The 15,109-nt window shown below is 41.3% G+C and overlaps 1 protein-coding gene across 1 annotated transcript in view; it reads left to right on the top strand.

Annotated features, from left to right (window-relative positions):
* Positions 1-15,109, top strand: part of LOC103696391 (endoribonuclease Dicer homolog 4) — a 78,331-nt gene that overhangs the window by 18,619 nt on the left and 44,603 nt on the right. The window contains 1 exon segment of the mRNA XM_039119128.1: positions 12,564-12,672. Within this exon segment, the coding sequence (XP_038975056.1) occupies positions 12,564-12,672 (109 nt within the window).

A 15,109-nucleotide genomic window follows, 5' to 3' on the forward strand; every position in this document is an offset into this window, starting at 1 on the left:
AGATACTATCTTGAGGGGTGTTCTTTAGTCTTCAATGTCTAGAGCAAGGTTCGACAATTGGTATTGGACTCCATACCAGTACCATGCTGATACAACGCATGTATGCTTAGTATAGTTGGTGCGGGCACCAGTACCAGATTACCCATCACTCGGATTTACAATTGCCGCAGGACGATGGTCCAGCCAGTTTCATTGTGGTTAGAGTGATTTTATTTTGATAGCCTTTTGGGCTTATTTAGGTATTTTGTCATGTGATAGCTTTTGGGCTTATTTAGGCAATTTGTTATTTGATAGCCTTTGGGCTTATTTAGGTATTTTGTTATCTTTGAGGGTCTTTGTGAGATTAGCTTCTCTGTAGGGTTTTTTTTTGCATTTTGGGTCTTATATATATATATGTTGGACCATACATTTGTATGGGTATTGAGGATGATAGTGTTATTTTGATGATTAACAAGCAATTATCTAGAGCATGCTATAAGTTAAATTGATACTTCATTTATAAGTTCATTACTCTCAGTATATTTGTTTAATTGAAAATGGATAAATGGCATTGTTCATTTGGATGAATCTAACCTTGAGAATGCAGCAAAGTGTGGTTTGAGTCGACTCATAGGTTGATTGGGTCGACCCCGGCACATCAAGAAGTCATCTGGCACACTCCTGCAAAAATGGCACAAATGAACAGTGAGTTGGGTCGACCCAAGGTAAGCATGAGTCGACCCAACCTCCAAAGAACCTCAAAACACAACAGAAGAATGCTCTCTGGATTTATTGAGAGGGTCGACCCAAACAGTGGTTGAGTCGACCCAAGCTTGAGTCGACCCAAACCCTGAGAGGGTCGACCCAAAGGCAAGACAGAAAGACAGAAAGAAAATGGTTCTCTGGAATTACTGAGAGGGTCGACCCAAGAAGAAGTTGAGTCGACCCAAGTGAACTTTGAGTCGACCCAAAGAATGGTTGGGTCGACCCATGGGAAGGAAGGCTGAAATTGAGGTTTCTGTGGTTTCTGAGAGGGTCGACCCAAGGAATGTTTGAGTCGACCCAAGTGAAGGTTGGGTCGACCCAAGGACAGGTTGAGCCGACCCAAACACGGGCTGAACAGTAACGGCTAGTTCTGCAGATGTACTTTTTGTCCTTCCCAAGGTCAGTAACGGCTAGTTTTTGAATTCTAACCATTGGGGCTTGACCAAAGAAGGTGGGAAGCTATTTAAAGGGGCACTATTCATCAGAGAGAACAACTTTTGAGTTGAATATCAAAGAGTACCCAAGAATACAAAAGTGCCCTAATCTTCTTCATCAAGAGCTTCATTCAAGAATCAAAGAAAGGGATTGAGCAGATTCAAAGAGGCATCAAGAGCTCCATCCCCTTTAAAGAGTGAAGCATCCTTGACAAAGAAGAGCAAAGCGACTTCAAAGCGATAAATACTTTCTAACTCTTCCTTGTAGCTTATATTGTTTCATATGCTCATTTAGGAGTTTGAATCTTTCCTTTTGTTAATTAAACACTTTGTAAAGGTTCGTTGGTGAGCCCGCAAAACCAACAAAGGTTTTTGGTGAACCCGGAAAACCAAAGTGTAAAGGCTAGTTGGTGAGCCCGCAAAACCAACAAAGGTTTTTGGTGAACCCGAAAAACCAAAGTGTATAGGTTCGTTGGTGAGCCCGTAAAACCAACAAAGGTTTTTGGATTGTGAGCCCGGAAAACAATCCAACTGTAATCCGCGAGATTATAGTGAATTCCCAAGGGGACGCTTGGGGAGTGGACGTAGGTGCTAAGGAGAGCACCGAACCACTATATATTGTTGTGTTTGTGTTGTGCTTGTGTTTTCATTTACTCTTGCATCATCTTCTACTCTTGCGTTAGTTTAACTCACTCAAATAGCTTAAGAAAGCATCCACCGCACTTAATTAAGAAAACGTTTAAAGCATCAAAATTTAGAAGAAACCAATTCACCCCCCCCCCTCTTGGCTTGTCACCTTGGGCAACAAGTGGTATCAGAGCAAGGTGCTCTAATAGTGCTCATTGATCTAACAATCAAGAGTTAAAGATCATGACAACCCAAGTGGGATGTGCAATGAGTGAGGGGCAATCCACAAATAGACCACCTCTATTTAATGGCACAAACTACACATATTGGAAAGCTAGAATGAGGATATTCATTCAAGCTTCGGACTATGAACTGTGGCAAATCATCACTAGAGGACCTCACATACCCACACTTAACATAGATGGCACTATCATACCCAAACCAGAAATGGATTGGAATGAAAGTGATAGAAGATTAGCACAGTTAAATGCAAAAGCTGTAAATACACTTTACTGCTCTTTAGATGTAAATGAATTTAATAGAATATCCACTTGCACCACCGCCAAAGAAATTTGGGATAGACTTGAGGTCACACATGAAGGGACCAATCAAGTTAAGGAGTCCAAGATAAACATATTAGTACACAAGTATGAACTGTTTAAAATGGAATCTACTGAGTCCATAACTGATATGTTTACTCGTTTTACTGATATTATAAATGGGCTTAAAAGTTTAGGAAAGTCTTATTCTAACTCTGATTTGGTGCGTAAAATTCTCAGGTCTCTACCAAGAAATTGGGAGGCCAAGGTAACCGCTATTCAAGAGGCAAAGGACCTCAACACACTGCAGTTAGAGGAGCTCCTAGGATCTCTCATGACCCATGAGTTGACAATGAGGCAAAATTCAGAAGATGAGGTCAAGAGAAGAAAACCCATTGCCCTAAAGACTACCACCCCTAGACAACAAACTGAATCGGAAGATTCAGATGATGATGAAGATATTGATGAAGAAGGGATGGCAGTGCTTGGGAGAAAATTCAGAAGATTCATGAGAGGTAAGAATAAGTTCCATAAAAAGAAACCCTTTCTTAAAGGTAACTCAAGCAAAGAAAAGGTTAAGGATAAGGAAAAAGAAAAGGAGACTCCCATTTGCTATGAGTGTAACAAACCCGGGCATTATAAGATAGATTGCCCAGATTTGAAGAGGATGGCAAGAAAGTTGAAAAAGAAGAATTTTATGGCCGATTGGAGTGAAAGTGAGGAATCAAGTTCGGAGGACGAAGATCATCAAGACACGGCCCAAATATGTTATATGGCCAATGACGATGAGGTAGATTCTGAACTTGACTGTGATTTTACTGTTGATGAATTGCATGATGCATTCTTAGAACTCATGGAAGAACATAAGAAAGTAATTAATAAAAATAAAGCTCTAAAAGAAGAAAATCAATCTCTCATTAAAGATAAGATAAAACTGTCTCATAACTATGAAACATTAAGTAGGAAACTTGAAAATGAAACCAAAAATCTAATTGCTGAAAATGTCAAGCTAAAAGAAGATGCTGAAAAATATAAGTCTTTGGTAGATAGATTTACTCTTAGTTCTACCAAATTAAACTTGATTCTTGATAGCCAAAAAGCTGTATATGATAAGGCCGGTTTAGGGTATAGAACAAATAGGAAACAAAAACTCTTAAAGAATATTTTTGTAAAAGCAAAAAGGGAAATTATTACTTGTTATTGTTGTAATAAGATAGGACATAGAGCATATGAATGTAATTTTAGAAAGTCTAGTCAAAACAGATCAAGTAATAATCAAAAGATAAAATTCAAGAAAGTTTGGGTTCCAAAAGGAACATGGAGTACTAACCCTAAAGGACCCAACTTAGCTTGGGTACCTAAAGGTTCTTCTTGATCTTGATTGCAGGTGTGTCTTGCAGCTGATAAAATGGAAAAACGATGGTATCTAGATAGTGGCTGTTCAAGACACATGACCGGTGACGAAGATCAATTTGTCACCTTGGAACCAAAGAAAGGTGGAGTAGTGACCTATGGAGACAATGGTAAAGGGTATATCATTGGAAAGGGTAAAATTTTCATTGCTCCATCTATTTTTATAGAAAATGTTTTATTAGTTAAGGGTTTGAAACATAACCTTCTTAGCATAAGTCAATTTTGTGATAAAGGATTTAAAGTTACATTTGAAGCATCTGTATGCATAATCACAAATCCTAAAGATAATAGCATTGTACTTGTAGGACAAAGGCAAAGGAATATTTACTTAGTAGATCTTCATGAGTTAGGCAAGAAAAATGGTTTATGCTTAATTACTAATGAAGAAAAGAAAATTGAAACTAGTTGGCTTTGGCATCGAAGATTAGGACATGCTAGTATGGAATTAATATCAAAACTAGTTAAGAAGGAATTAATAAAGGATGTGCCAAAATTGATTTTTGAAAAGGACAAAATATGTGGACCATGTTCATTGGGAAAACAAACTAAGTCATCTTTCAAATCGAAAAACGTAGTATCAACAACTAGACCATTTGAACTCATACACATGGATTTATTTGGACCTACTAGAACTACAAGTCTAGGAGGAAAGAAATATGGACTAGTTATTGTTGATGATTTTTCAAGGTATACATGGGTTTCTTTTTTGGCACATAAGAATGAAGCATTCTCAGAATTTTTGAAACTATATAATAAAATCATAAATGAAAAGAAACTCACCTTAGTAGCCATTCGAAGTGATCATGGTACTGAATTTGAAAATCAACACTTCGAGGAATTTTGCACTAAAAATGGAATATCACATCAATTTTCAGCACCTAGAACGCCTCAACAAAATGGGGTTGTTGAAAGGAAAAATAGGACATTGGCAGAAATGGCACGCACAATGTTGTGCGAGTCAAATCTTCCAAAGTACTTTTGGGCTGAAGCTATAAACACCTCTTGCCATATTCTAAATCGAGTTTTAATACGACCTATAACTAAGAAAACTCCTTATGAACTTTGGAAGAATAAGAAACCAACTGCAAAATATTTTAAAGTGTTTGGATGTAGATGTTTTATCTTAAATAATGGCAAGGAGGACTTAAGTAAATTTGATGCCAAGTCAGATGAAGGTATCTTCTTAGGATACTCCACATCTAGCAAGGCATACAGAGTATTCAACAAAAGAACCTTAGTAGTAGAAGAGTCAGTCAATATTATATTTGATGAGTCTGATAGTGAGTCTGCTAGGAAACAAAATACTATTGATGATGATACAGGAATTATCGACTTTGAAAAGTTGAAAATTGATGACGTGCCAAATCAAGATAAGGGAGATGATTGCGTGCCACCACAACCCCAAGACGTGCCAAAAGAATGGAGGTATGCACATGGACATCCTAAAGATTTAATCATTGGTGATCCATCTCAAGGGGTAAGAACTCGATCATCTCTTAGAAATTTAAATGATTATCTTGCTTTTGTTTCACAATTAGAACCTAAAACTTATGAAGAGGCTGAAAAAGATACTAACTGGATAAATGCCATGCAAGAGGAATTAAATCAATTTAAAAGAAGTAATGTATGGACATTAACTGAAAGATCAAAGCATAATTCAGTAATTGGAACAAAATGGGTATTTAGAAATAAATTAGATGAAAATGGATTAGTTATAAGGAATAAGGCTAGACTTGTAGCTAAGGGATACAATCAAGAAGAAGGAATAGATTTTGATGAGACATTTGCTCCTGTAGCTAGATTAGAGGCTATTAGATTGCTTCTGGCATTTGCATGTTTCATGGATTTTAAATTATATCAAATGGATGTGAAGAGTGCATTCTTAAATGGTATTATTGAGGAGGAAGTATATGTAGAACAACCTCCAGGATTTGAAAATCATGAATTGCCAAATCATGTGTTTAAACTACATAAGGCATTATATGGATTAAAGCAAGCACCTAGGGCTTGGTATGATCGACTAAGTAAATTTCTGCTTGAAAATGATTTTTGTAGAGGAAATGTAGATAAAACTTTATTCATCAAAAGAAAGGACAAAAATCTATTAGTGGTGCAAATATATGTAGATGACATAATCTTTGGTGCCACTAATGATACTCTATGCAAAGAATTCGCTGATTTAATGCATGGAGAATTTGAGATGAGTTTGATGGGAGAACTAAGCTTCTTTCTAGGATTACAAATCAAACAAACCAAAGAAGGCATTTTCATTCATCAAACTAAGTATACAAAGGAAATACTGAAGAAGTTTGGGAATGAAAATCATAAGGGAATTGGCACTCCAATGAATCCTACTAGTAAGCTAGACAAAGATGAAAAAGGAAAAAGTGTTGATACTAAGCTCTATAGAGGACTAATTGGATCCTTGCTCTATCTTACTACTAGTAGACCCGACATTGTATTTAGTGTAGGGATATGTGCTAGATACCAATCGGATCCTAAGGAGTCACATTTAAGTGCTGTTAAGAGAATCCTTAGATACTTAAGAGGAACTACCACCATTGGATTATGGTACTCGAGAGACTCCTGTCTAGATTTGCTTGCATATTCAGATGCTGACTTTGCTGGATGCAAGTTAGATAGGAAGAGCACAAGTGGCACATGTCAATTCTTAGGAAATAACTTAGTATCATGGTTTAGTAAGAAGCAGAACTCAGTGGCATTGTCCACAGCTGAAGCTGAATACATAGCTGCTGGTAGTTGTTGTGCTCAAGTATTATGGCTCAAGCAACAACTAGAGGACTATGGAGTCAAACTAGATAATATTCCTATTAAGTGTGATAATACTAGTGCTATCAATCTCACTAAAAATCCAGTTCAGCACTCTAAAGCCAAACACATAGAAATAAGGTACCATTTTATTAGGGATCATGTGCAAAATGGAAATGTATGTATTGAGCATATATGCACGGAAAAACAATTGGCCGACATATTTACCAAACCATTGAGTGAAGATAGATTCTGTATGCTCAGGAGGGAATTAGGCATATGTGATCCTTTTTATTAAAGAAATATAAAAGGGAGATAGTAGTCTCATGATACATTCCTCTAATTTCAAAAATCCCATGAAACATGAGTCAAATTTGTTATCTATAGATTTCTTACTCATGTATCATTGTTCCATAAAGAGTTTATAAGGATTGGAAGCAAGGAAAACTTTTTAGAAGCAAAAAGGAAGAGAAAAGAAAATTTCTGCACTTGGGTCGACCCAAGAAAAATCTTGAGTCGACCCAACGTCGGGACCCCACTGTTAAAAGGGGGCCCGAGAGCACATCTAGGGCACTATTTGGCCTTTGTCTTCTTCCGAAAAACCTACTCCCCACTCTCCAATCTCCACTAAACTCCTCCAAACAGTAGATTTCCTAAAGATCTTGGAGAAATGAGACCCAAACGAGCCGTGGCCAAGAGATCCGGAAGAGTGACTCGGATCCAACGGGAGGAAAGGCAACCTACCGAGCCATCTCCCGTGTCTCCAAGACGTGAGGCACGTGCGGAGGTCCCTCCTCCTCCTTCCCCCTCAGTGATCCTTGCAAGATTTGCGGGGAGGCCGGTTACTACCGGGAGAAGGATCCATTCGGAGTTTTTCAATCAAGAAGGGTTTCGGATTTGGGAATGGATCCAAAGACAAGGTTGGGAGTATCTTTGCTCCCTAGATGTGGTCATCTACCCCGGGTTGGTACAAGAGTTCTATGCCTTCCTCAAGACTGGTATGGGAGGGCTTGTTTCAGAAGTTAGAGGGGTTCGAATCAGAGTATCCGAGGAGAGCTTGAGTGAGCTACTTCATCTACCCTGCATAGGAGCCACTCCGGAAAGGCCAGAAAACAAAATGAGAGCTCTACAATTGATTATGGAAAATGAGAACTTCGATTTCTCCACAAAGGTAATAGCTAGTTCTCTTTCCGCAGAAATGAGATTACTGCTCAATATGATCAATAGGATTTTGTTTCCAAAGACCGGGAGATTCGATCTCATCACTGAGCGAGATCTAGCAGTGATGGAGTGTATGATTCGAGGGATGCCCCTAAATCTTCCGGCTATGATATTGAGACAGATGAGGAAGGTAATGTGCAGCAACAGGGTATCACTACCTTATGGTATGATACTCACCTTGATATTTAGACAGCACGGTTTACCTCTCGAGGAGGAGGCATCCAAGAGTCTGCATCACACTGACACGTACACTGCACGGACACTTATAACGCATGGGATATGAGAAAGTGAACGGGCAGTGGATTCACACAGGTGCAGGCATTCAGGGTGAGGCACCAGAGGGAGATGCACCAGAGGATGAGGATGAGGAGCATATGGATCATCCTACTGCACCCTCCGAGGCTGGACCATCGTCATCCGTTCCTCCGACAGATACGGATGACTTCTGGAGCAGGATGACTGAGCTCATGTCAGCTCAGGCGAGGACTATCACTGACGGGCTGACGAGCCGATTGGACGCCCGGTTGGATGTCATATCTGCTGAGATCAGTGATCTGAGGCAGCAGATTGGAGCACTCCGGAGAGAGAGAGAGACACATGGACCATCTGTGCCACAGGCTGCTGAGTCAGAGATATCGGCACAGAGTCATCCAGCTCGTCGTGCTCCACGCCAGACACAGTCTCACCAGGCTCGACCTCCCCTCGCCACGTATGCTAGGAGGATGAGGACTAGATCCCAGCCATTAGATTCCCCCTAGGCTGATCTTAGCGTCTATGTTTAGAGCCTAGGCTAGATATCTAGGTCTCACATGTATCTTGCTTTTCTCCTATGTATCTTGTTTTTATCTTATGTATCTTTAAATCTTGATTAAGGAACATTGTATTTGTTTTTGTTTTTGACATGAATGTATGAAAATGTTCCTATTTTGATCAATGAAGTTTGAAGTTTATTATTTATTGCATCTTTTCCCATATATATTTTTTTTTTGATGATAACAAAAAGGGGGAGAAGAAAAGAAAGAGTATTTAAGAAAAGAAAGAGTATTAAGAAAAGAAAGAGTATTCAATTTAAGTAAAGAAAGAGTATTTTATTTAAGAAGTAAAGAAAGAGTATTAATTTTGGGAGAAGTAAAGAAATATAACAAAAAGGGGAGAAATAAAGATAAAAGTTATGTAAAGAAAAGAGAAATAAATGGGCAAACAAATTGAAAATCATATAAGAAAGCTTATACATCTAAGGGGGAGCAATTTGTAACAATGAAATTGACTAAATCAAAAATTTCCATCAAAATTCAGAATTTGGCACGCACCTCTCGCACCCCGATACATAGCCTGAAACTCATATTATCTCAAATTCTTGAAGTTTCATCGCTAATGAATTATAAATGAAAGGGGGAGCAATTCAAAGAGTCAAATTGGCAACATTTAAATGATATAGGGGGAGATTTCACAAGTATATATGAAAAGCTGAAATTCAGCAGTTTAATCCCTTTTATAAACTGATTTTAAAGACAAGTATCAATAGGCTTATACTCTTTATTTTGTAATCATCAAAAAGGGGGAGATTGAGGATGATAGTGTTATTTTGATGATTAACAAGCAATTATCTAGAGCATGCTATAAGTTAAATTGATACTTCATTTATAAGTTCATTACTCTCAGTATATTTGTTTAATTGAAAATGGATAAATGGCATTGTTCATTTGGATGAATCTAACCTTGAGAATGCAGCAAAGTGTGGTTTGAGTCGACCCATAGGTTGATTGGGTCGACCCCGGCACATCAAGAAGTCATCTGGCACACTCCTGCAAAAATGGCACAAATGAACAGTGAGTTGGGTCGACCCAAGGTAAGCATGAGTCGACCCAACCTCCAAAGAACCTCAAAACACAACAGAAGAATGCTCTCTGGATTTACTGAGAGGGTCGACCCACACAGTGGTTGAGTCGACCCAATCTTGAGTCGACCCAAACCCTGAGAGGGTCGACCCAAAGGCAAGACAGAAAGACAGAAAGAAAATGGTTCTCTGGAATTACTGAGAGGGTCGACCCAAGAAGAAGTTGAGTCGACCCAAGTGAACTTTGAGTCGACCCAAAGAATGGTTGGGTCGACCCATGGGAAGGAAGGCTGAAATTGAGGTTTCTGTGGTTTCTGAGAGGGTCGACCCAAGGAATGTTTGAGTCGACCCAAGTGAAGGTTGGGTCGACCCAAGGACAGGTTGAGCCGACCCAAACACGGGCTGAACAGTAACGGCTAGTTCTGCAGATGTACTTTTTGTCCTTCCCAAGGTCAGTAACGGCTAGTTTTTGAATCTAACCATTGGGGCTTGACCAAAGAAGGTGGGAAGCTATTTAAAGGGGCACTATTCATCAGAGAGAACAACTTTTGAGTTGAATATCAAAGAGTACCCAAGAATACAAAAGTGTCCTAATCTTCTTCATCAAGAGCTTCATTCAAGAATCAAAGAAAGGGATTGAGCAGATTCAAAGAGGCATCAAGAGCTCCATCCCCTTTAAAGAGTGAAGCATCCTTGACAAAGAAGAGCAAAGCGACTTCAAAGCGATAAATACTTTCTAACTCTTCCTTGTAGCTTATATTGTTTCATATGCTCATTTAGGAGTTTGAATCTTTCCTTTTGTTAATTAAACACTTTGTAAAGGTTCGTTGGTGAGCCCGCAAAACCAACAAAGGTTTTTGGTGAACCCGGAAAACCAAAGTGTAAAGGTTAGTTGGTGAGCCCGCAAAACCAACAAAGGTTTTTGGTGAACCCGGAAAACCAAAGTGTATAGGTTCGTTGGTGAGCCCGTAAAACCAACAAAGGTTTTTGGATTGTGAGCCCGGAAAACAATCCAACTGTAATCCGCGAGATTATAGTGAATTCCCAAGGGGACGCTTGGGGAGTGGACGTAGGTGCTAAGGAGAGCACCGAACCACTATATATTGTTGTGTTTGTGTTGTGCTTGTGTTTTCATTTACTCTTGCATCATCTTCTACTCTTGCGTTAGTTTAACTCACTCAAATAGCTTAAGAAAGCATCCACCGCACTTAATTAAGAAAACGTTTAAAGCATCAAAATTTAGAAGAAACCAATTCACCCCCCCCTCTTGGCTTGTCACCTTGGGCAACAGGTATGCTATGAATAAAAATTTGGTTCCCTTTCTTTAGCTTTGGTGTGAAACCCTGGGCACGGGCTAAGCCTAGTTCTTTTTCTCTCTCCTTCCTCCTCTCTCCTTCTCTCTTCTCCTTTCCCTCCCTGCGGTCCGGCATCAGTAGTGGTCAGTTCAGCATATCAAGACTTGGTATGCCTTCCATACTGAGTCTTAGTTCGTACGACATTGTACGGTACACTTAGCATGGGGCGGTACGTATCGGTATAGCGAACCTTGACCTAAACTATTAAGCCTTTAGTCTCTAGGATTTAATATTAGTGTTATTTTCACCTTCTTTGCTTTTTTCCACATTTTAACTCTATTTGCGCATGTTTAAATTGTAAACTTTGACAATGTATGATGATGGATGTGCGTGTTTTTGTTGCATAGTTTTTTATGGGGTAATTATTTTCTATACAGATAGTACAGGTATAATTTTGTCTTGTGATGGGATATGTAACCATGGTGCATGTTTTATTTCCTTAGTGACAGAATCTGCGGGCATTTCATACAGTCCGAGTACGGATACACCCAATAAAGTTAGAAAACAATAAATCTCGGAGTGCTTTGGGCAACTCCCCCTCTCCGACCCACAGGGTACCCTCGGAGTGACAAGCCACAGAAAAAGCCACCCAATTCGCGGTTCCGTCAGCCTCTCTGAATAGATGAATGGCTTGAAAGGCCACACCATCACTCACCATAGCCCAAATATCCCGAAGCAGGAGGTGTCCCCCTCCACTACCATCGGGGCCACCCTAGATCCAGCTGATCACGGTGGCCGAGTCATCCTCTAATATAACCGAGTTGGCCTGTAGCACTTGGAAACTTGTTCATGCACATACTTTATTAAAATTTTTTTTAAGAAACCCAATTTCCTGCACCCATTCTCTAGTTTGCTCTTGCACTTGCACCCCCTTCTGGTGACTAAGGTTATTTCATCTCTAATATGTAAAAGTAATTGGGAGTTAGTTGTCATTGATATTTCATCTCTAATATGTAAAAGTATTTGAAGTAATTGGGAGTTAGTTGTCATTGATATTGATTTATGTACATGTTAACAACCCCTAGGATGAAGAGTGAAGAGTACTGAAGACCATAACATTTGAAATATTGGTTGAGTCTTGAGTTTCTCAACTTGTCATGATCATGGTAACAGACATGAATAAAAATGTTTAGAGAATGGAAATTATGAATTTTAACATCACTGTTAATCTGAGATCAATTAATTCAAGTCTGTTTCTTTGCAGTTTTTTCCTTGCTTTTCATATTATGATCTCCAAAGCAAACCTTCTGAGCTTAATAATTTAATTTTTATATTTTCGTTCAAGTAATGATGACTAGTAAAGTGAAAGAAAGGTGCACTCTCTTGATGTGGGGAATCATCACTCTGTTTGGTACATGACGTTATGACACTTCCTTTAGTTGTTTGTATGGTGAAATTCTAATTTACTACAAATATTATGTGAATGACTTCTAAGTCTTTTATATATTTCAAGGAATTGCAGAGGTATGTTTTGATGCGCAGACATGTATACCCCTGCCAACATACCATGTGCCTATCTGCGTCGTCTCTACCTGCCTTTGCATGCCTTCAGTTAATGTTTTATAGGATCTGATGTATCTTCCCAAGTTTAGGTGAATTTTTTTTCTTGATTAATGTGTTGAAGGCTGTAGCCGCTGATGGGATTGATGCAATAGAGAGCGAGGCAGACAACAATAACAATGACAAGTGCCTTTCAGACCAATATTTAAGCAAGGCAATCTCTGTTTTAAGTGGTGAGTTATTATATAGTATGCTTTATGGTAAGCATTTTTAGTTGTTGCAGTATAATGATTTAGTGAAATGTATCACATTTGTTTTTTTCCCTCGCATTATATTGCTTGTTCAATTTAAGTGATTGAATATTTTCTCTACACGAAGTTTGCAAGATTGCATGACATGCATTCTTTAGTATATCTGGCTTCATTTTACAAGCGTTTTTAAATATAACAAAAGGTAATATTAGAGTCAACGGAAAAAAGCTTATCAACCACTATCTCTAGAATTGGTTGCAGTCCTTTTTTGCTTGTCTTTATCATATTAATGAATTTAAAATGTTGTATTACATCATATCCTCACCTCATATGAAGAAGGGATTTACGTATTCTGTGTGTACACACATGCATGGCTATGTGTGTCTAACTAGCAAACATGCATGCAAAATGAACATAAAGCATATAAAAGAAAAAAGTGGTGTTTTATGATCAAATGGTTGCCAAAAACTCACTGCCCATTAGAGAATGTGGTGTTAAGATCCAATCAGATAGAAGTTAGAGAGCAAGAGCTGATTGGACAAGATCCATACTTTATGGGGAGACAATTTAGGGAGAGAATAATTTCTGTTTTTTTTTTTGGTTGGAGAGGGGGGTGGGTGGGGGTGTGTTGGCCCGCAGGGTATTGCAATCCCAAACCCCGCGCCAAGGTTCAGTCGAGGGAGTTGTTGATGATGGTTGCGGGATCGTTTTTAGGGCGGGTAACGCGCTATTTCTTGCTGCCTTTGGAACCTTGCCTATGCTACTCCAATGATGGTGCTCGGCCAAGAAAAAGAATCAAGATGTGGGGGATGAAAAGATGACCAAGGTCTGCCGTACCAGTAGACTACTGGACCGGTATGGTTCGGTTTGTACTAGAACTAGTTTGGTATGAATTGGTAAGTATTTTTTTTCTATCTTTCGGTTTTCACGTCCGCGCGCGGACGCGTGGGATAAATGCCACAGAGTGGCATTAAGGAGCCCGCGTGGGCGCGCTGCCCCACACGGGCTGGTGAATCGTGCGGGCCAGGGAATTGTGCGGGCAAGAGAAACGCCCGCGCGATGCTTAATTGTGCGGGGAATCGTGCGTGGGCGCGGTTCCCCAGTGCGCGGGCCCGCGGGATAAATGCCATAGAGTGGCATCATTAAATGCCACTCTGTGGCATTAATAAGCCCGCGTGCGCGCGTTGCCTCGTGCGGGTTGGGGAAGCGCGCGAGCGGGGTAAACGCTCGTGCGGCGCTTCACAGCGCGGGGAACCGTGCCCGCGCGTGATTCCCCAGTGCACGGAACCGTGTGGGGCGGGGTTTTGAGGACCCCCGCAAGCCACGCCTCAAGAGGAGCAACGACAATGCGTCAACCGAAGGCGAAAGTAGCCATGCCAACCAAGGAGGGCCATCGGACCACGAGGAGGCCAACGGAGGGTCAAGCTAAGGCCAACTACTTTGCTTGGAAAGCCTTAGCCAAGCCTTTTCATTCGACCAAGCACATCCATGGTCGGCCGAGGCCATGCCCGTGCCGCACACACCGCGCCCATACATGCCAAGCCTCGGCCGAGCATGCCCAACCTTGGCTGAGCCAACTGTGTGCCCAAGCCTCGGCCAAGCATGCCCAACCTTGGCCGAGCCCGCTGCGCGCGCAGCCCCGGCAAAACCATGCCGTAGCCAAGTCCTGCCGCTGCCAACCTCACCTGCTACAGTGCGGCGAGGTTCGGCCATAAGAACCTCGCCAGCTACAGTGATCACGCGCCAGCCAGCCTGCTGGTGAGGTCCCTTCAAATTTTGCCCTTATTGGCGGCCAAACCATGGAAGACTTGCATCAACAAGGAGCCAAGGCGGAGGCCAAGTCAAGCCCAACCTCGCCAAGTGCCCACTTGGTGTCAATTATGGTTAGCCAATTTTCCTTGTTTAAGTGCCAAGCCAAACCTCATGTTCGGCTTGGCGCTAATCATTCAGATCGTTTGGCACTCAGCTCGGCCAGAAGACCGAGCGCGCATGAAGGCAACAGGTGCGCGGGCTGCAACAGGCGCACGACCACCAGACCGCGCGCCCACGCATGGAGCAGGAGCACAACTAGCAGACCGAGTGCACATACCAGGTTCAGGCGCGCAGTCAACAGACCGAGCGCGCGCACAAGGACCAGGCGCGTGGCCAGCAGACCGCACGCCCATGCCTGGAAGAGGCGCGCAGCAAGCAGCCCCCGCGCGCGCGGTCAGGGCGCCTCAGGCCCCGGCCTTGGTGCCATCATGGCAGGCCGGCGCGCGCACACGCGCCAAGGAGCGGGAGTGCGTGTTTAGGACCCCCGCAAGCCACGCCGCAAGAGGAGCAACAATTGCACACCAACTGAGGGCCAAAGTAGCCATGCCAACCAAAGAGGGCCATCGGACCACAAGGAGGCCAACGGGGGGTCAAGCCAAGGCCAACT

The sequence above is a fragment of the Phoenix dactylifera genome, unplaced genomic scaffold, assembly GCF_009389715.1.
Source record: "Phoenix dactylifera cultivar Barhee BC4 unplaced genomic scaffold, palm_55x_up_171113_PBpolish2nd_filt_p 000490F, whole genome shotgun sequence".
Classification (NCBI taxonomy): Eukaryota; Viridiplantae; Streptophyta; class Magnoliopsida; order Arecales; family Arecaceae; genus Phoenix; species Phoenix dactylifera.